The 23,212-nt window shown below is 42.0% G+C and overlaps 2 protein-coding genes across 3 annotated transcripts in view; one reads left to right on the forward strand and one right to left on the reverse strand.

Annotated features, from left to right (window-relative positions):
• Positions 1-274, forward strand: part of LOC145397870 (transducin beta-like protein 2) — a 47,004-nt gene extending 46,730 nt beyond the window's left edge. The window contains exon 10 of the mRNA XM_080270903.1: positions 92-274. Coding sequence (XP_080127029.1) covers positions 92-274 — 183 coding nt within the window. The remainder of the gene's footprint in view (positions 1-91) is intronic.
• Positions 275-2,003: 1,729 nt separating this feature from the next.
• Positions 2,004-23,212, reverse strand: part of smid (nuclear valosin-containing protein-like smid) — a 39,136-nt gene continuing 17,927 nt past the window's right edge. For both annotated transcript variants that reach the window (XM_080270789.1, XM_080270788.1), the window contains exons 10-17: positions 21,153-21,274; positions 14,028-14,178; positions 9,546-9,656; positions 8,876-9,043; positions 8,268-8,390; positions 6,547-6,753; positions 2,620-2,892; positions 2,004-2,379 (exon numbers count right to left, since the gene is read on the reverse strand). In XM_080270789.1, coding sequence (XP_080126915.1) covers positions 2,230-2,379; positions 2,620-2,892; positions 6,547-6,753; positions 8,268-8,390; positions 8,876-9,043; positions 9,546-9,656; positions 14,028-14,178; positions 21,153-21,274 — 1,305 coding nt within the window. In that variant the 3' untranslated portion in view covers positions 2,004-2,229. The remainder of the gene's footprint in view (positions 2,380-2,619; positions 2,893-6,546; positions 6,754-8,267; positions 8,391-8,875; positions 9,044-9,545; positions 9,657-14,027; positions 14,179-21,152; positions 21,275-23,212) is intronic.

A 23,212-nucleotide genomic window follows, 5' to 3' on the forward strand; every position in this document is an offset into this window, starting at 1 on the left:
TAATTACAAGGACCTTTTCAATGCCTGAGTTAATGCACATCATCAGACTCTGATAACATTATTCCTGTCCTCCCATATTCTACAAGTCCAGGCTTTGGACAACATACAGCCTAGGGAGGATGATGGTGCAGTGGACAAGGACATTGATGACACTGGTGAGCCTGATGAGCTCCCACTGGATTTTGAGGACTTTGATGTTGAGGCCTCGGGAAGTGGTGGTGTGGGGGGCTCAACAGTGGTGGCGAGGAGCAGTGAGGGGGCAGGTGGTAACTAACCACCACTCCCAGCCTCGGAACACATCTCAATGTCCCACCAACCGATTCAGCCTATGTGTCAATGTTTGTAAAGTCTTTAGCATTCATCATCATCATCATCTGGATCTCCTTCCCCCCCTACGGCAGGGTGAGGAGTAGCAATGACCACAGTATTTAGTATTACAGTTCTGTAATATATTTCTGATTAACCGCATGAAATTCATAGTTGGGGTATTGTGTCATTAATGGGTACCGGCAGCTAACGGGGAATGAGGTGGCTGACCCCAGAACCAATTACCACTTGTTACATGTAAAATATACACACGAGTTTTGTGATTTTTAGTTTCATGGCATTATTGTGGTACCAATTATGACGCAAAACTAGTGAGTGCACTGTAAAATACATGCACTAATCATGAGAGGGTAAAAATTCAATCTGTAGTGTTCTGATTTGGTGGAATGAAAATGCAACCAATAAAATTTATCACCATCATCCAGACCTCCTTTCCAACCAGAGGATATTATTTATGATTATGATCAAAACTATTTCTAATAGGTCATTATCAGACAAGAATAATTTTTAACTAATCTAATTTACTGTACCGGTAATTAAAATTTAATGAAGTATCATCATCTTATTTATAAAAACTCCAAGATGCTTCCATGCATTGGCCTTGGTCACCTAAGGGTGGCTCTCCACACTGCTGTCTCTCAGGCAGCCTCTCTCTTCAGTCATTTTTCCCTGAGGTCACACACTATGACCTCATCCCACATCGTTTTCAGTCAGCCCCTTGCATCCCTATCCCCAATGTTCACACTTCTCATTTTCCACACCCAACTGTCATCCTGTATCCTCTCCACAGGCCCAAACCATCTCAATACTATGCTGTACTTGTTTTAATTTTACTGATGCTAAAATATTATCTGCTGCCCAATAACACACATCCAACCTATTTGGTACTACCTTATTGCCTTTGTATTGGCCAAAAGAAAAAATTTGATGTACGGTAGTCATTACAAGTCAGGAACGTGTTCTAAACATCAAATGTTTTTATATGACTGTTACTGTCAGTTGGGAAATCTGTCAAATAAGCTTTGGAGGCAACAGCTGAGCTTTAATAAGTAAATATTTTTTCATATGCTGTGGACTGTACAGAAAAAAAAAAAAATAAATATAAATAAATAAATATATATATATATATATATATATACATCTATATATATATATATATATATATTCTAAACTCCACCATAAAATAGGTATAGTATCCTCTAATGAAATGTCCATCCATCCATCATCCAGTCCTACATTGCGCCATGAGGAGCGTAGGAGCCCGGGGCTAGGTAGTTGGTCTCGACATTTAAGATGAGAGTGACCAGCCTCACTCATCCCTGAGTGGAATTACATGAGCAATCAACTCCAACCATCCCTTGGATATAAACCTTCACCGGCTCAATCCGACTGGAGCGCAATAATTACCCACTAAACCACCATGTGCCAAAATTTGGTCATATGGTTACCACCCAGCATAGTAAATGGTGTACAGGAAACGATTTGGCTTGTCACTCAGTGTAGAGTCACCCACAGGGAGAAGGAAATGGAAAGAATGAAGGAAAGAAAGACAGAAGAGGGAGTGTAAAGTCACCCGTAGGCAGAAGGACAAGGAAAGAATGAAGGATAGAAAGACAGAAGAGGATGAAGGAAAAAAGGATGGAAGAGAGGAAAGGGCAGACACCTGAGAGCAGCAATACATTGAGTGAGTGGATGGTGAGCGCCCCCACCTACTCCAAAGCCCATGATGCTGGAGAGATGCATTCCTGTGGTTGCAAAGCTATAACCAGACGGTTGTGTTGCCTAGTTATACAAATTTCCTTTCTCCTGAAAAGATAATGCTAAACTGCAGGAGAAGGGCTACTTCAGCCTGCACCCCACTGGATTCATGTCCAGATGATCCTGAGATGACAATAACTATTACTAAGAAACCCCTGCTGAATCCTGTTGTTCTGACTGTTCATTTTTTGCATTTGTGGCAAATGGTGTGATGTCTGCAGGTAAGCCAGGCAGCTCACCACGTACATGAGAGGCTTCCATTTTGTTGTAGAGTTTCTTGTATCGTCTTTGTTCCTGGAGAAAATGAGGACGAATCTTATTATCATTAATAGCTATGCTAAGCCTGGTAGCATCAGAAAAGATGACACAGAGAGGTTTTTAACAACAGACATACCTCAACACTCACACAGTTAGCACTGCATTTGCTAATTACAATATTTATTGCAATGTACATACAGTACTGAGTAGCTACTCTATGGTATATTCAAATTATACTGAAATAAAAATATATAAATACAGTAAATAAAACCAAACCTCATCTGATATTGATGGCTTAATCTTTTTCAGTGCGGCCAGGAAGTGTCTTTTGGCAACCAGGCGATTAGTACTGGTACTGGGGAGGTGAGTGGAAGGTTCTCTGTCAGGTGTTGATGTAGTGGTGACCTCAGTGTTATGTATCACCTCCCGGATTGCCTCTTTACTAGCCAGGTATACCAGCTGGTCACAGTCGGCACCTGAGAAATTCTTACACATCAGCGATACTTTCTCCAGATCCACATCAGGGGCAAGGTGAGGGCATGTCCCATTCTGCAAGGATAATATATACAGTAAGTTCCAGTTTTATTCATCATCATCATTATCATCATCTGGACCTCCTTTCCCACCCTAGGGCGGGGTAAGGAGTAGCAACATCCAGACAGCCAAAGTCTGCCCAATTCAATGGGCCACACTTCCATTCATTCATCATTCAAGCCCATGGAATCCTGGTTCCATCTGACAGGCCAAAAGGTTTCACCACGTACTGTAGCATCATGTATACCTATCTGACAGAGTCAATCCGAGTACTGTCACGTTACAAAGGGATGCCAAATCCCTGGTCATGCGCTTCTCCACACAAAATTCATCCAGCCAGCTTGATCTCTTGTCAGTCCCTTAGCCTCACCAACTTCCATACCTATCTTCCTCACACACTCATCTCCCATATCTCTCCACCTTCTTCCTGGCCTACCTCACCTCCTCCCTCCATCAAATTCACTCAGCTATATCTATTTCACCTCTCTATTGTCTTTCGTTCTCTCCAAATGACCATACCATTTCAGTACACTCTCTTCGATCCTGGTGTCCACAGACTTCTTCACTCCGCATCTTTCATGAATCGCATTATTCCATATCCTATCCACTCTCCGTACTCCACATACATTCCTCAAGGGTCCCATCTCCACTGCTCTTATTCTTGACGTTTCATTTTCGTGCCACATCACTGTCTCACATCCGTATATTAGAGCTGGTTCCTTTATGTAAGCCTTGTGCTGCTGCCAAATTCAAGCCTCTGTTCCTTATCAATGCCTTCATAGAACCAGCTACTTTCCTTCCTTGTGTCACAATACTTTCCAATTCTTTTGCACATTTTCCTCTCTTTTCTATCACTGTACCCAGGTATTTGAACTCACCAACTCCAGCATCTCTCCATTCACTGTAACATCACACCAGGAGTCACTTTCTCTCCCAATAACCATCACTTTACTCTTTTCTACACTTACTCTCTCATGGCCTGATGCTCACAGGCATCTACAAAACTCTGCACTAGTCTACCATGCTCTTGTCCAGTATTTGCAAGTAGTAATGTATCATCAGCATAAATCGGATGTGATATATTCCATCCATCACCATTCATTATCAATGCCATCCCTTCCCATTACTCGTGATTTTAGTTCTCTCATCACCCCATCCACATATACAGTATATTGAACAACCATGGGGACATCACACAACCTTGCCACTTGCCCATAATGATCATGAACCATTCACTTAGATGCCCATTTACTCTTACAAAGGTGTCACTACTACCATAAAAACTCTCAACGGCACCTAGCAGCTTACCATCTACACAACCTTCGAAAATCCCTCTTTCTACTTTGTTGTATGCTTTTTCCAGATCCATAAATGCCATAAACACCTTACTGACTTTCTCAAAGCCTTTTCCAATATCTGTCTCACTGCAAATGTATATATATATTTGATCTACACATCCTCTGCCACTCCTAAAGCTGCCCTGTTCATCACTCTCTGTCATCATCTTCATCACCATCTAATCCAGTGTTGCCCCATGAGAAGCATAGAAGGCTGGGGCTAGGCAAGTTGGTGCTGACATTTAAGATAAGAGTGACCAACCTCACTCATCTCTGAGTGGCATTACATGAGCAAATAAAATCCAAGCACCCCTTGGATATAAACCTGCAAAGGCTCAATCTGACTGGAGCGCCTTCATTACCCACTAAGCCACCATGCGCCATAATTTGGTGTTATGGTTACCACCCTGCGTAGTAAATGATTTAGGCCTTCTAATATCTCTCTTACTTTCTCTAAAATAATTCTTCCATATACCTTCCCCACAACACTCAAGAGGCATATGTCACGATAATTCTTGCACTCACTTTGCTCACCCTTATTTTTGTACAGGGGTACATTCACAGCCTTTTTCCACTCTACTGGCACAGTTTCACTTACCATATCTTCTTACACATCTTCAACATGCACTTCATTCTGCCCTCTCCACCACACTTTATCATCTCTGCATACACCTCATCAACACCAGTTGCTTTTTCATTTTTCAGCAGTTTCACAGCATTCTTCACTACTGCCAGTGTCACGTTTCCTGGCACTGCATTCCTTCTCTGCACACTCTCAAAACCAATCATGTTTACAGCTGCTCTGCTCTCTCAATTTCCATTCATTAGACTTTCAAAATATTATTTCCATCTGGTCCTTGCTTCATCTCCATGGGTTAACAATGAACCAATTACATCCTTCACACTTTCACACTTCCTTCCACTGTCACTTCCACATTTCTGCACCTCTTTTCGGAATAACTTCCCATTTTCAGAGTAATTTGCATTCATTTTTCTTCCAAGATCATCATTTACCTCCTTCTTTTTCCTTTTCACTAGTCTCTTTAGGTGCTTCTTGCTCTCACTTAAGTTATTATTTCAACTGAACCCTTTTCCTGTATCCACTCCAGCCACTTCCTCCTCCTCCACTGCTCTCTTAACCTCTTCATCCCACCATGCTGTACCTTTCTTCTTCATTGTTACTCCTGCCACACCACACACTGCTTTAACATTCCTAACTAAGCAATCCCTATATGCATTCCACAAGTTGTCCAGATCCATTTCATTCCACTTCACTGATTCCAACTCCCCTACTTTGGTTCTGTAATCATCTGCAATTTCTTTAATCCTCCACTTCTTGATTTTTAGCCTCTCTCCCTGACTGCTCCTCTCTCTTCTGGTCCACTTTACTCCTCTCAGCTTAATCTTGCATACCACAATCATATGGTCTGACAAACCTCCACATCTTCCTCTCACTGCCCTAGAATCAGCAACACTTCCCAGCATCGATTTTCCTACGAGCACATAATCAATCAGGCTCTGTTCGTCATGATCCCCATTCCCTCTGCACCACGTATATTTATGTGCATCTTTATGTCTGAAGTAGGAATTACAGATGCACAACCTCCTTTCCTGACACAATACCTTCCAATATCATTCTCTCTTGGTACTCCATTACTACCCACATTATATCATTTACAGGACCAGTGTCTAGTATCCCATTCATATCGCCCCATACAACCACTTTATAAATTCTGGTCATCTCTCCTACTACTCCATTCAGCTCATCCCACAACCTGTCTTTCTTTGTCTCACTCCTGTCATCACACAGTGCATACGCTACAAACACTGCCACTGTCACCTTCTCAAACTTGAACTTGACATACATACATCTCGAACTGACACATTTGTTACCTCTCATTCCACTCTGCTGCAACTCCTTCATTGCATCTTCCTTGTCCACTCATGCCCGTCCTTACACATTTCACACCCTTCCACTCCTCCACTTCACACCCTTTCATCTTTGTTTCACACAATGCCATCACAGCATATCTAGCACTCTTGAACACATTCACCACTTGTATAGGCTCTAACATGCCACCTTATGGTGGCCCTCCATGCTGCTTGATCTCAAGCAGCCTCTCTATTCAGTCCCTAACCTGTGAGGTCATACTCTGTGACCAGGAGTACTTTTTTTTTTTTTTTTAATGCGAGGAAGAAGGAACCAAAGGCCATGAGCCCGCAGTAACAGTTCCCTCCAAGAGAAAAACAAAATACAATAGAGAGCCAAATTCAAGATCCGATCATTTTGAGATGCCTGGACACACTGCGTTTGATGACTAAGTACAGGTACCTTAGTGCGAGCCCGAAATATGGAGACTCTGCCTTGGTGGTCAGGCACGTCAACATACAGTAGAGTGTCAAATCTGCCGGGCCGCGTAACTGCTGGATCTAGGATGTCTGGCCGATTTGTGGCTGCAATGACAAAAACATCGTCGCGCTGGTTGAAGCCATTCATTTCTGTCAGCAGAGTGTTGACGATAGTAGTCTTGCTCCCACTCTGGAAAATATGCAAAAATTAACCATACTTGAATGCACTGAGTTGTTTATGACATACCTGGTAACATGTACTGATTGGCCAACTGCATGACTGGGAACTGCAAACGTCATGCATTAGAAAGACTCTTCCCTACTGTGAATGATAGCGAGTACAACTTTCAATCCTGGAAGGTCCTGTACTACCATAAGAATGATAAAAGGCAACAAAGTTGGCAAGCAACCATACGATCATTAATCCTAGGCAGGCAACTCAGCCACAAGTGCACAGTCTAAACTCACACTATTACAGTCTTCATTCTTGTCTGAGGTAAGACATCTTTTTAGAGCATTTTCCAGCAACTGAGGGAATTAAGCTACTGATTTATGTATTAGCTACATATGCTTTCATATATCAAACCATCTGCTTTTCATAGCCTATTCAGGTAAAGGGGTGCTTAGTCTTGAAATGGTTAACCCCTCAATTTAAACATCATACATGAATTTTGAAGCTGTAATACAGGTACAAATGTACACAGCCTCCATAAAAAAAGGAAAGTAATTTTCCATGATGAATATACTAAAATAAAAAGACAAGTCATTACCAGAAACTTACACCAAACTGAATACATTTATGGTACAATGCATTAAAAAAAAATAATAAACATCATCATCATCTAGACCTCCTTTCTCACCCCAGGGCACGGTGATTAGCAGCAATGTCCAGACAGTCCAAATTTGCCCAATCCAATGGACCATACTTCCATTCACTCACCATTCAAGCTCCCAGAATCCTGGCTCTATCGGATATGACAAAAACATTCACCACGTTCTGTAGCTTCACATAAACGTATCCAATAGAGTCAATCTGGATGCTGCCACGTTATAAAAGGGTGCCAAATCCCTGATCATGCACTTCTCCTCACAACATTCATCTAGCCAGCTCGATTTCTTGTCAGTTCCCTAGCCTCTCCAGTTTCCAAACCTCTCTTCCTCACACACTCATCCACCATATCCCTCCACCTTCTCCTTGGCCTGCCTCCCCTCCTCCTTCCTTCAAATTCGCTCAGATATACCTTTTTCACCACTCTATTGTTTTCCATTCTCTCTATATGACAATACCATCTCAGTAAACTCTCTTTGATTCTGGTGTCCACAGACTTCCTCACTCCACATCTTTCATGGATAACATTATTTCATATTCTATCCACCCTCTGTACTCCTCATATATTCCTCTGCAATCCCATCTCCACTGCTCTTTTGACTTTTCATTTTCATGCCACACCACAGTCTCACATCCATATGTTAAAGCTGGCACTAACACTAGTTCATGTAGGGCTCGTGCAGCTTCAACACTCAAGCCTCTGTTTCTTATCAAGGCCTTCTTTGCACAAGTTACTTTTCTTCCTTGTGTCACTCTACTTACTACTTCTTTTGCACATTTTCCTCTCTTTTCTATCACTGTACCCAGGTATTTGAACTGTCTCACCATAAGAAAAAATAATAATAACTGAGAGAATTTAGTAAAGGTGTACTAACTTCCACTCCCTTGCTTCTGACAGGACAGAGTGAGTCAAATTCATCAAAGAAGATAACACAGGGAGCAACACTGCGAGCTCGGCTGAACACTTCACGGACAGCTCTCTCACTCTCTCCCTGGTACTGAAATAATAAGCAACACATTCTCAGAATAAAAGTCGAAAACTATTCTTCTGGGCTAATTAATATTACACTATCCAAAACATTGTTCATACTTAATTTTTGCCACTGTCAAACAATTTTATGGAACTTAGGAAAGATCCCCCCACCAGCAACGGCGTAAGAAACACTCTATTGACCCAGTTGCTAAGAAGGGTCTTTTCTTGGCTGAATGAAAGCCTGACCATGGTAAAAATAATATACCAGCAAAAAAAACATGCCCATAATGAAGGGGTTCATACTGTACACTAAAGGTAACAGCAGGCAAGGGATGCTTCAAAGTATCTTAATATTTTTCCACACAATGAAATAAGCAAGTAAGATTTATAACTAGCAATGGACCACTGATAGACTACTTTACTGTAAATATACTGTAACAGCAAAATGCACTTCAAAAAAGATGTATGCATGTGAAATTCATCAAAATATAAAGTCATCCTCTATCTCACCATATTAAGCAGCTCTGGTCCCATGACTGGCAACAGGTTTATGCCGGCCTCATTTGCAACAGCCTTAGCTAGCAGTGTCTTGCCACAGCCAGGCGGGCCCCACATTAGGATGCCGTTGGGACGACTGGCACCAAATTCCTCATGAAGTTTGGCAAAACGGATTGGCTCCTGATAACAGTAAACATAATGCTGAAAACTTGTATTTCACCCCATTTTTAGATGGAAATGACGGTGTGGATGATGACAATGATATAAGAAAGAAGACATGCGGCAGGATCAGTAGATGGAGTGATGTGAGAATATGTATATGGAAGTTAAGAAGGCAAAGAAAATGATGAATGATAAAACTGAATGAAAATTCATTACAAGACAATGCACATAACAAAAACTACACAAACGAATGACTACTAAATACGTGATTGTAAAATAACTTGTGATATCCTGTGGGATGGAGCCATGTATGTCGAGGTCTGGAGTAGCTCACAAATTTACATCTCATTTCACTGGGTCTTTCACTACTCTCTCTCTCATATGATCCACTCTACTGCCAAAAGAAACTGGGACAGAATGATGTGATTACTGAAAAGTTAAAATTACATAATTAACCAAAACAACACTATACTTCTACAATATATATGGTATGTCAACAACTGTACAAATCTTTACTCACAAGTACTTTCTCCCTCAGCTCCTTTTTGATGTCCTCTAGTCCGCCAATATCCTGCCAAGTCACATCTGGTATTGTTGGGAAGCCCTCTCTCTTCAAAGCTGGTGTGATATGCTGGTAATAAACACACCTTCAGTGTTTTCAAATTTACAGCACATGCTGATCTCTAACAATAAGAAAAAGAGCTCCACAAAATTTCATTTTTCTTTTATGAAGGGTATATGTATACAGTATATATATATATATATATATATATATATATATACTTGATAGGTGGGGGGGCTCACCATCCACTAACTCGATGTAGTGCTGCTCTCGGGTGTCTGCCCTTTCCTCTCCTCCATCCTTCTTTCCTTCCATCCTCTTCTGCCTTTCTTTCCTTCATTCTTTCCTCGTCCTTCTGCCTACAGGTGATTTTACACTCCCTCTTCTGTCTTTCTTTCCTTCATTCTTTTCCCTTCTTTCTGCCTGTGGGTGACTCTACACTGAGTGACATGCCAAATGGTTTCCTGTACACTAGGACACCATTTACTACACTGGGTGGTAACCACACAACCAAATTTTGGTGCCTGGTGGTTTAGTGGGTAATTGGCCCTCCAACAGGATTGAGCCAATGAAGGTTTATATCCAAGGGATTGTTGGGGTTTATTGGTCACGTAATGCCACTCAGGGACGAGTGAGGCTGGTCACTCTCTTCTTAAATGTCAGGATCAACTTGCCTAGCCCCGGGCTCCTACGCTCCTCATGGGGCAATGTAGGATTGGATGATGAATGAACAAATGAATATATATGTGTGCATGTGTATATATACAGTATGTATATATATATATATATATATATATATATATATATATATATATATATATACATATATATATATATACATATATATATATATATATATATATATATATATATATATATATATATATATATATATATATATATATATATATATATACACAGGTCCTCTACCACTTACCAATGGGTTACATTCCAAGAAACTGCTCGGAAGTCGATTTTTTCATGTCAAAAATGCTTTTAATACACCTAACCAACCAAACATCATACCCTTGCCAAGCCTACCAAACCTTTTACAAGTGCTTGGAACACTTACATTAGTTTACAGTTGGGCAAAATCGTTAACACAAAGCCTATTTTATAATCAAGTGTTGAATATCTCATGTAATTCCATGTAATTAACTGAATATTTGATGGAAAGTAGAAATTTGTAAGTGCGAAAATCTATAAGTTAACTTCGTAAGTGGGAGAGGACCTGTATACAGTAATCCCTCCATTATCCGATGTAACAGAGCCAAAGGCATGTCCGGAAAGTGGGTCCCTGCCTGTTGGACTGGTACTTAAGGACCCTAGCCCTGCCTAACTTTGAAAGCCACCTAAATAGCTCCCTACTGGACATGCATAGCACCTATTTAAACCTATTTAAGACCCTATTCACACCAATAATGGACATAAAGCATGAAATAAATGAAAAGGAACCAAAGAATGAGGAATTAGAGATGACTGTACCTCAGTCAGGGTACTTACAGCACGTCTGTTATTCTCTAAGGCTTTGGTAGTGGTGAAAATGCTCTTGAAGCACATATGGTAATCCAGTGCTGTGCTGCACTTACAGTAATTTCTTGCACTGTGAGTTATAATTGTTTAACACTGCACATTGTTAATTGCACCACGCCAGTTTCAACCGCTAGTTTGCACTCCACAGTTAATCCTTTGCACTCTAAATTCTAATTTCTTAACACTGCACAACACTGTAAATTCCCGTGTGGTCTACTGGTGAGGTATTGTTTATTCACAAAAAAACGAGCATGTGTGGCATCCACTGCGATAACCATCCACTCGTGATCGAAGTTAAGCAGTAACTGTTGGAGTGTTGGTGACGGGGGAATAGAGTTGCCAGATCGCAACGGCCACATTAACAAACTCGCCAATTTTCATTACCAAATTTAACTTTTCATTACCAAACTCGTAAAGCAAGCATTTATTCTTCACTAATTGTATATACAAGTGGAAATACATGTAATCACTCTCCTTATAATTAACAGCATGTTGATTATTTTCATGCTACGTAGGCTAGCAAATTAATCAGAGAGAGCAGACAATCCACCATCTCCATCCTGTGTATCCTCATACATGTGAAAAATCCATTTGGTAATGCATTATTCTGATTCATTACCAAACGAATTTTTCATTACCAAATTGGCCCACATTTGGTAATGAAAAATACCAAATGGCAACCCTGACAGGGGAGGGGGGAAGAAGGGGTGAAGGGGGCATGGTATAAACAGCTGTTTGGCGCTGCACGGCAATTTCAGATTACGGGAGGGAAAAAAAAAAAAATCTTTTTTTGGGGGGATTTTTTTTTTTTTTTTTTTTTTTTTTGGCCATTTTTGGGACCTGAGGGTCCAGGTCCACAATGTCCAGAAAGTGGGGTGTCCGGATAGTATAGGGACTACTATATATCTATCTATCATTATCATCATAATCCGGACCTCCTTCCCCACCCTAGGGCAGGGTGAGGAGTAGCAACATCCAGACAGCCTAAGTCTGCCCAATCCAATGGGTCACGCTTCCATTCACTCATCATTCAAGCCCCCAGAATCCTGGCTCTATCAGATATGCCGAAAACTTTCCCCACATTCTGTGGCTTTACATACACTTATCCGATAGAGTCAATCTGAATGCTGTCATGTTAAAAAAGGGGTGCCACATCCCTGATATTGCACTTCTTCTCACAACATTCATCCAGCCAGCTCGATCTCTTGTCAGTTCCCTACCCTCACCAACTTCCATACTTCACTTTCTAACACACTCAACCACCATATCCCTCCACCTTCTGCTTAGCCTTCCTTGCCTACTCCCTCCTTCAAATTCGCTCAGATATACCTTTTTCACCACTCTATTGTCATCCATTCTCTCCACATGACCATACCATCTCAGTACACTCTCTTCAATTCTGGTGTCAACAGACTTCCTCACTCAGCATCTTTCACAGATCACATTACGGTATTTCATATCCTATCCAACTCTTTGTATTCCACATACAATCCCCAGCAGTCCCATCTCCACTGCTCTCACTCTTGACTTTTCATTTTCATGCCACACCATAGTCTCACACCCATACGCTTAAGTTGGCACTAACACTCCTTCATGTATGCCTCTCACAGCTGCAACATTCAAGTCTCTGTTTCTTATCAGGGCCTTAATAGCACCAGCTACTTTCCTTCCTTGTGTCACTCTACTTTCCACTTTTTTTGCACATTTTCCTCTCTTTCTATCACTGTATACAGGTATTTAACTCTCTCACCAATTCCAGTCTCTCTCCAGTCACTGTAACATCACACTGGGGTACCCTCTCTCTCAATAACCATCACTTTACTCTTTTCAACATTTACAAGGCAAGACATTCACAGACATCAGCAAAACTCTGCACTAGCCTACGAAGTTCCTGTCTGGTATTTGCAGGTAGCACTGCATCATCAGCATACAACAGATTTGAGATATTCCATCCATAACCATTCATTACCAACACCATCCCTCTCTCCATTACTCGTATTTTTACTTCGCTCATCACCCCACCCACATATATATTGAACAACCATGGGGACATCGCACAACCTTGTCGCACATCCACACTGTTCATGGACCATTCACTAAGATGCTCATTTACCCTTGTACATGCCTCACTACCATCATAAAAACTCTTGACAGCACCTACAAGTAGAAGCTTACCATCTACACTGTACATACGCAAAACTTTCCACAATCCTTCTGTCTCCTTTGTTGTATGCCTTTTCCAGATCTATAAATGCCATAAACACCTTACAGTCCTTGTACATAAAAATGAAATTTTAGAAAATGTACAGTGGAGTCCCAAGTTTAACAAAATCTTCGTTCATGGTTTCATGGTTAGCGAAGGCCTGCAAATACTGAATTGCCAAACACTGGGTTTCGCACGAAAACCCCTCCGTTCACTGCGAGAAAAACGTAAAACCTGCTTGAGGACGAGGAGTTCTGTCGGTTTGTGCAGGAGCAGCAGACAGAAGAGATGCAGTACAGGATGGATGTGTTGCATGGAAAGGCAGAGGCAGCAAAGGCAGAGGAAGGTGGAGATGCCAGAGGTGGTGAGACACAGCAGCCTCACCACCTGTCTCGGAAATTACACCCTCATCCCTTCCATTTAGCACCTCACTCCAGCCTTCCAAGTGAGTTTCCTTGCCTATTATGCACAGTACTTTGTAATAATTCTAGCTTCTTTTCAGGTGTGATCAGTAAATTTTACATTGCATAAATGGGTTTTAGGGGGAGTTGGCAGGGGACCCAAAACCTATTAGCCCATTTCCCATAGGATCAATCCCGCAACTTCAGCAGTTTCATGGTTTGCGGTACTTTTCATGGAACCAAACAAGCGCGAAACTTGGGGCTATACTGTAGATGTAAAACAACAAAAGTATATACATTTACCATCAAAGCCTCCATGAAGTCTTCAATGTTAAGCGTTAATCCAGTGTTGACATCCTGTGACTCACACATCTTTTCAAACTGAGCCATGAAGATATTCAACTGCTGCATTAAAGAGTTACCCTCTGTGGTACCATACAAAGAGTCCTTTCTCCTGTAAAAGTGAGAAAGAGAAATCATCATCATCCGGGCCTCCTTTCCCACCCTAGGGCAGGGTGAGGAGTAGCAACATCCAAACAGCTCAAATTTGCCCAATCCAATGGGCCATGCTTCCATTCACTCACCATTCAAGCCTATCTGATACACCAGAAACATCCACCACATTCTGTAGCTTAAAAAAAAAAAAAAAAAAAAAAAAAAAAAAAAAAGCGAATACAGTAATCCCTTGATTATCCGACATAATAGAGCAAAAGGCATGTACAAATATGGGCAAAATCTGGATACAGAGCAATATCCTCCACTGTACCCATACCCTCCATATACCCAACCTATATGTACACTATATTCATTCATTCATCATCCAATCCTATGTTGCCCAGTGAGGAGTGTAGGAGCCCAGGGCTAGGCAAGTTGGTCTTGACATTTAAAATGAGAGTGACCAGCCTTACTCATCCCTGAGTAGCATTACTACCTAGCTATCTATCTATTGCCAGACGCCTTAATCCCGTATAGGGTGGCCACAAACTAATTGCCTGCACGTTGCCCTGTCCCCTGCCATTTCACTGCCCTGCTCCCAACTCACACCCCTCCCTTTCATATACCTCTCCACTCAATCCCTCCATCTCATCCTCAGCCTCCCCCTCCCTCTCCCTCCCTCCACCTCACTCACATACACTCTCCTCGTCAGTCTCTCACCCTCCATCCTCTCCACATGGTCAAACCACCTCAGTGTGTTCCTCCTAATGCTTCCTATCACCTCCACATCCAGACCACAATGCTTCTTTATATCCTCATTTGTCAGCCTGTCCCTCCAAGCAACTCTACAGGTTCCTCGCCAGTAACTCAATTCCACTGGTCTCACTCTTGACTTGTGTCCTTCCAACAACGTCCAAGTTTCACTTCCATACGTTAAAGTTGGTATCACAATACTGTCATGTAGTTGACTTTTTCACTTCCATGCTCACTTCCCTGTTTCTTATCACTGCTTTCAAGGAACCAGCAACCTTTCTTCCTTGCTGTACCCTTTCAAGCACTTCACCCTCCAAACTTCCATCCTTACTCATCACACTCCCCAAGTACTTAAACGTACTCATATTTTCCATTTCCTCACCATCCAACCTCACTGTACATTCACTGACTTCACCTCTCTCAAAGACGATCACTTTACTCTTCCCTACATTCACCTTTAGATTCCGTTTCTTACACACTCTCCCAAACTCATCCACCAAGCCTTACAGCTCCCCTTTGTCTTCACTTAACAACACAGTATCATCTGCAAACAACAGTACAGGGGGTTTCCAAACACTACCCTCTCTCACTAGGGCCACTCCAACATCCACCGCCCTACCTTGTATTTCTTTTATTACCCCATCCATGTACAGATTGAACAACCATGGAGACACGACACATCCCTGTTTCAACCCAACCTTCAAAGAGATTATTTCACTCAGTTCACCATCCACATGCACTGTAGCCTTAGCACCATCATACATGCTCTTCACAGCAATCAACAACTTCCCGTCTACTCCATACGTTCTTAATACTTTCCACAATCCTTGTCTATCCACCCTGTCATATGCTTTCTCCATATCCATGAAAGCCGCATACAACTTCTTTCCCATCTCTAGAAACTTTTCCACTAAAGATCTAAGAATAAATATCTGATCTACATAACCTCTTCCCTTCCTAAATCCACCCTGTTCTTCTCCAACTAATTCCTCTGTTATTTCCCTAACTCTGTCAATAAGTATCCTACCAAACATTTTTCCTACTACACTAAGAAGACAAATGTCCCTATGATTACCATACACATCTTTTTCCCCTTTTCCTTTGTACAAGGGAATAATTATACCTGACTTCCAATCCTCCGGGACTCTACCTTCCTCCCAGGCCAATCTGCACATCTTCCACATCCATTCTTCTACTACCTCTCCCCAGTGCGTCAGCATTTCACCATACACTCCATCAATTCCTGGGGCTTTCCCCGATTTAGCTTTCTTCATTGCTTCCACAACTTCTATCCTACTGATTTCTTCCTGTCTTCTCACCTCCCTCCTTCTCCCAGCCATTCCCCAGCCACTTAAACTCGCATTACTTCCATCCTCTATGTTCAACAATTCCTTCAAGTGTTCTCTCCATCTGCTCGACTTTTTCTCCCTTCTCCACTAGTAATCTACCATTTTTATCTTTCACTCCCCTGCTAACTTCACTTCCACCCTGTCTTACTCTCTTCACCTCTTTCCAGAACATTTTCTTACAGTCCCTCCACTTTACACTCAAATTCCTTCCAAATTCCTCATCCACTCTCTTCTTACTCTCTCTTACCAATTTTTTCACCTCTCTTCCTTTCTACATATAACTCTCTCTTCCGCCTCTCAACTTCTTCCACGCCCCAATTTCTCATCCATTCATTGTATGCTTTCTTCTTTTGTGCCACAGCCTGTCTCACCTCTTCATTCCACCATGCTGTTCCTTGCACCCCCTTCCGTCTTCTCTTCACCCCACACACCACATCACATGCTGCACAGATTTCTTCTGTGAATATCTTGCACACACCTTCCACGTCCCCCATCTACTCCAGTTCATATTTACCCAATCGTTCCTCCACTTCTCTCTTATATTCTGCCTTTTTCTCATCCTCTTGTAACCTTTCCACTCTCCTTGCAATTACTCCTTTCTCCCGTCCTTCCTTTCTTCTATTTCTCCATGTTACTTGGATCTTGATTCTGGCCACCACCATGTAGTGGTCAGAAAGTTCACTCCCCCAACCTCTATAAGCTCTTGCATCCACTACACATCTTCGCATCCTTTCATCCACACACACATAATCAACCATTGCCTTCCTTTCACTCAGTTCACCACCCACCCTTCACATCATTCGCCATGTATACCAGTGGATCATTTTGTGCCAAAGAGGGTATTGTTTATCACCAACCCCCCTCCCACCACAAATGTCCACTAACGCACTGCCATTCTCATCTATATCAGCAGGCACACCCCACTCATCAACTATTCCATCCACCTTCACATTCCCTACTTTACCATTCTTATCATCAATCAAAAACACTCTCACATTCCTTTCAAACTTTTCCATGCACACTTCCACATTTGTCCAAAACTCCTCTCCCACTCTGCTTACACGATCTTGCATTGGAGCATACACACACACAATCGCCCACATTTGTATGCCAACTTTCAATCTTACCCACACAATCCGTGAGCCAACTGATCCATACTCTCTTATGTTCTTCTTCCATCTTTTACTCACAACAATACACACTCCTTCTTTTGCCCTCTCTTTCTCACCTACTCCTGCACATATACCCCATCCATACTCCCATTCTCTCCTCTCCACTTAGTTTCAGTTACTCCACATACATCCACTTTCGCACCCTCAAGCACCTGGACAATCTCTCTCTCTTTCACCTCATCATTCGCACCCCTTACATTCCATGTTGCGATCCGTACCATGTCCACTGTCCAGTCCTTGGTTGTCATCTTTTGGTCAGTCCTTGTCCAAGGCTTCTTGTTCGTCTTTTTAGTTAGCTGTTTTCCGGGGAGGGACACTAACCCTCCGCCAACCCTTTTAGTTGCCTCATACGACAAGCAGGGATACTGGGGGAGCATTCTTGAAAACCCCCCTACCCCCAGGGGGTAGTGGCATTACGTGAGCAATAAACCCCAACCATCCCTTGGATATAAACCTTCACCGGCTCAATCCGACTGGAGCTCCGTAATTATGCACTAAACCACCAGGCGGCAAAATTTGGTTATATGGTTACCACCCAGCGTAGTAAATGGTTTCCTGGTGTCCATTTGGCTTGTCACTCAGTGTAGAGTCACCCACAGGCAGAAGGAAGAGGAAAGAATGAAGGAAAAAAAGGCAGAAGATTGAGTGTAAAGTCACCCGTAGGCAGAAAGACAAGTAAAGAATGAAGGAAAGACAGAAGAGGATGGAAGGAAAGAAGTTTGGAGTGGAAAGGGCAGACACTCGAGAACAGAACTACATCGAGTGATTGGATGGTGAGTGCCCCCACCTATATATGTACTGTACAGTACCTCTCCTAATTTTGGCAATGTTCTCCTGTCTTTCAGCTGTATTTAGACATCAAAACACATATGGGAATATCCACTCTAATCCTAGACACTTAGAAAACAATGCATAAATGACAAAAATCTACAAACAGCCTACTACAATGTACAGTACCCCTCCTAATTCTGGCAGTGTTCTCCAGTCTTTCAGCAGTATCTAGATATCAAAACACACATGGGAATATCCAGTGTAATGCTAGACACAAATCAATGCATAAATGACAAAAATCCACATATATCCTACCTATGATGTACAGTGGGTGGCAGGTGGGGGTGTTCACCATCCACTCACTTGATGTAGTGCTGCTTTGGGTGTCAGCCCTTTCCTCCCTTCCTCTTCTGTCTTTCTTTCCTTCATACTTTCCTCATCCTTCTGCCTATAAGTAACTTCATACACCTTCTTCTGTCTTTCCTTCACTCTTTCTTCTTCCTTCTGCCTATGGGTGACTCTACATCGAGTGACAAGCCAAATAGTTTCGTGTACACCAGGAAACCATTTACTACACTGGGTGGTAACCATATAACCAATTTATGGCGCCTGGTGGTTTAGTGGGTAATTAACCCACCGACTCCTATTGACGTATATACAGGTCCACACGTTTTGTCACTGTGACTCCCGTTGACGTATATAAACACGCAGCAATTGCAAGGTCCTTAATTTGCACAATATTCATATTTCGCACGTGATTTTTGGTACATATACATGGGACACCTTCCTCTACTAGATGCCAGGCAGGGTCAATGCCTTACCCTGCATGACCTCCCCACCCCCCGCATGCCATTGTCTCGGCAATTCACCTGTTACCAGTGACCTGGCCAGTAAAGACATGTCGTGCCACGGTATGAAATTCAAGGCCAGAGTGATTCCCCAATTGATGGTAATGTGGAGGACAAAGTTTACGCAGCATTAGAGGAAGAAACATTCAGAAATGATGATCAGGTAATGTTGCCAAAAAAGGTCAGGTATGCTGACAGGTTTGGTGTGTGAAACAATGCTTATATTGTCTATATTACTGTGAAAACCAATATACTCTCATAATACATATAAATTCGTACCAAATAAATATACAGTATAAATACCGTTTATGAGTGGTGTGGAATAGTTACCCTCCCACAGAATTTGTTTTCTTTGGAGCCAGCCTGATAGAAAACACAGTAAGGTAAAGGGTACTGCTACCTATTCAGTATTTTAAACCTCAGGTGAGCGATGTCTCTATGAATTTTCGATGTTTCTCACCAAAAGCAACAGTTTGAGCCAATTTTTTTTTTTCCAAAATTGGTCGGGATTGGGGGGGGATCAGTGGTGGAAAATCGGTTGGGACAGGGAGGGTTAAGGTGCCCCAATCAGACTAAGCCTGTGTAGGTTTATAACCAAGGGGTGGCTGGGGTTTACTGTTCACATAATGCCAATTAGGGATGAGTGATGCTGGTCACTCTCGTAAAAGTACAGGAATGTAGTGAAAATACACTTGTTCAAGCATAAAAAATAATGTCAAATAACTTTCCAACATCCTAGCACAAAAAACTGCCTGCACCATGCAAGAGCGAAGCATATGTCTAAATGCAGAACTTCATGAGCTTTCTTGCAGTGTTTTCATAATTTTAATATGACCCATAGTATTCAACTAAATCACCCAAAACTAAAAAAATCACTGATGGCAATGCAGGGAGGGTGGGAGGAAGGGCAAATGACGCTAGAATGGGGGATGACTGATGGACGGGGAGGCAGCAGTGAGCACGGAAGGGGACAGGAGGGACGGGGAGGAGGGGGGGGAGAGAAGTGAGAGCTGCCGGGGGACTTTGACCATTTGGTGAAGAGATAGACGGGCGCTTTTGCTCTGTTGGTTGGTTAGGCTCTGTGTTACTCACATGAGACCAGCATATTCTCACTGATCCAGCTGACCAGGGGACTTCGACATTTCAGTGAGGAGCCAGACAGGTGTTTTCAGTTAGCTTGTGGGTTAGGGTCTGCATTACTCATGCGTGGCCATTAGCATCCAAGTGATCTGGGTGGCCAGGGGACTTTGACCATTTAGCAAGGATCTGGACAGCCATTTTGGCTCAGCCTGTGGGTTACGGTCCATAACCTCCGTGCGGCCGGTAGCATCTGAGTGAACTAGGTGGCCAGGGGACTTTGACCATTTGGTAGGGATCCAGACTGCCATTTTAGCTCGGCTTGTGTTACGGTCTATTACCTGTGCATGAAAAGAGAGGCTGGCCAGCCACCCAACCAACCTTTTTAACTTGTCGGAACTTATGTTCGGATAAGGAAATAATAGATCCAAGGCCTAACATCCGTCAACAGAACATGTCTGGATACAGAGCGTCCGGATAACTGAGTAACTACTGTAAATGCAATAAATTGTATTATATGCAGCAGTCAGTCCTCAGTTGCAGTCTAAGATGTGTGCAGGAAAAAAATGCTACTTAAAGTGAAATATTATTATTCTAATTCATGACTTGAGAGAGAGAGAGAAAAAAAAAATATTATTCTGTTTCATGACTTGAAAAAAAAAAAAAAAAAAAAAAAAAAAAAAAAAAAATCTGGCATCACAACTCCATAATCAAAGGAAAATTTAAGTATGGTAAAGAATAGTCTTAACTCATCAATAACTTAACTGTAAAATAACTTTATGTGAAACAACTTTAAATGAGGACTCACTGTCTAGTTAACAATTTGGTACACAATTCCAACTTCAAGATAATTAGCTGTACCAAATATGCAGTACAGTAGTACCTTCTATATAAAATATTTATGTACTAGTACTGCAACTGATGCTGGAAAATCAGACATATCCCTATAATACTGAACACAACCCATATACCGAACATACAGTACTATAAAATAAGTTTTAAAGTACAACACCAGAACAATACCTTTTCCAAGCCAAGCTTTGTGCTTTTTCCAATAATTTCTTCAAGTCTCCTGCCACATATCCTGGAGTCCTGTATGCTATTTCCTCCATGTCACCTTCCAATTTTGTTCCTTCACAGAGAAGCTGGTGAGAAATTAATAATTAGAAATGGGATTAATGAGTTTCCCACTGCTTATTTGTTCACTGGAATGTACTGATACTGTGATGAGGAGAAGCACGTTGAGATGGTTTGGGCATGCGGGGAGGATGGAGGATAACAACTGGATGTATGAAGTGAGAAATGTTAATGCTTGGGGTAGGGTTGTGAGAGGCAGACCAAAACAGACCTGGGATGAAGTTATAGAGTGGGACCTCAGGGATAAAGGACTGAAAAGGGAGGATGCCACAGATCAAAAGGCATGGAAAGCCACCATTAGGTGACCAAGGTCGACACATGCAAGCATGATGAAGCCTTTAAAACTGAAACAAAATAATTACAGTACCAAATTAATGGAATGAGGCTTTTAAAAAGTTAATTTCTCCACAGGTAAATCATCATCATTTATGATACCAAAACAAAAATTTTCGAAGTCAAGTACAGTATACACTCCTACAAAATACTATGCTACAATAAATTAAGGTCAGATCTGCTGCAAATATTACAAAGTTCTTGCAAGCAAGCTACAAAATGTTGAATGTTTCTGACTTTTTAAAAACAATGAGCTCGCCTCATCATCATCACCATCATTATCATTTGGACCTCCTTTCACACTCTAGGGAAGGGTGAGAAGCAACAACGTCCAGACAGCCAAAGTCAGCCCACTTCAATGGGCCACACTTCCATTCACTGATCATTCAAGCCGCGAAATCCAATTTCTATCAGATAGGCCTAAAAAAATTTCACCATGTTCTATAGCTTCAAATATACCTATCTGATATAGCCTATCCAAAAGCTGTCACATTAAAAGGGGTGCAAAATCCCTGGTCATGCACTTCTTCGCACAAAATTCATCCAGCCAGCTCGATCTCCTGTCAGTCCCTTAACCTCACCAACTTCCGTAACTCTCTTCCTAACACACTCATCCAACATATCACTTCACCTTCTTTTTGGCCTACCTCGCCTACTCCTTCCTTCAAATTCGCTCAGATATACCTTTTTCACCACTCTATTGTCATCCATTCTCTCCACATGGCCATACCATCTCAGTACACTCTCTTCGATTCTGGTGTCCACAGACTTCCTCACTTCACATCTTTCACGAATCATATTATTCCAAATCCTATCCACCTTCTGTACTCCACATACATTCCTCAGCAGTCCCATCTCCACTGCTCATACTCTTGACTTTTCATTTTCATGCCGCACCACAGCCTCACATCCATATGTTAAAGTTGGTACTAACACTCCTTCGTGTATCCCTCGTGCAGCTGGAACACTCAAGCCTCTGCTTCTTAGCAAGGCCTTCATGGCACCAACTACTTTCCTTCCCTGTGTCGCTCTACTTTCCATTTCTTTTGCACATTTTCCTCTCTTTCTATCGTTGTACCCAGGTATTTGAACTCTCTCACCAATTCCAGTCTCTCTCCATTCACTGTAACATCACACTGGGAGTCACCTTCTCTTTCAATAAGCATCACTTTACTCTTTTCTACATTTACTCTCAAGGCATGACACTCACAGACATCTACAAAACGCTGCACTAGTCTACCAAGTTCTTGTCCGGTATTCACGAGTAGTACTGCATCAACTGCATACAACAAATTTGAGATATTCCATCCATCACTGTTCCTTACCAATGCCATCCCCCTCTCCATTATTCGTGCTTTTACTTCTCTCATCAACCCATCAATAAATATACTGAACAACCATGGGAACATCACACAACCATGATGCACATCCACATTCATCATTAACCATTCACTAAGATGCCCATTTACCCTCACACATGCCTCACTACCATCCCAAAAAGTCTTGACTGCACCTAGCAGCTTACCATCTACACCGTACATGAGCAAAACCTTCCATAATTCTTCTCTGTCTACTTTGTAGCACGGTTATTCCAGATCCATAAATGCCATTAA

The sequence above is a fragment of the Coenobita brevimanus genome, chromosome 43 (genome assembly GCF_032717465.1).
Source record: "Coenobita brevimanus isolate Jiangsu-jjx chromosome 43, ASM3271746v2, whole genome shotgun sequence".
In the NCBI taxonomy this organism is placed as follows: domain Eukaryota; kingdom Metazoa; phylum Arthropoda; class Malacostraca; order Decapoda; family Coenobitidae; genus Coenobita; species Coenobita brevimanus.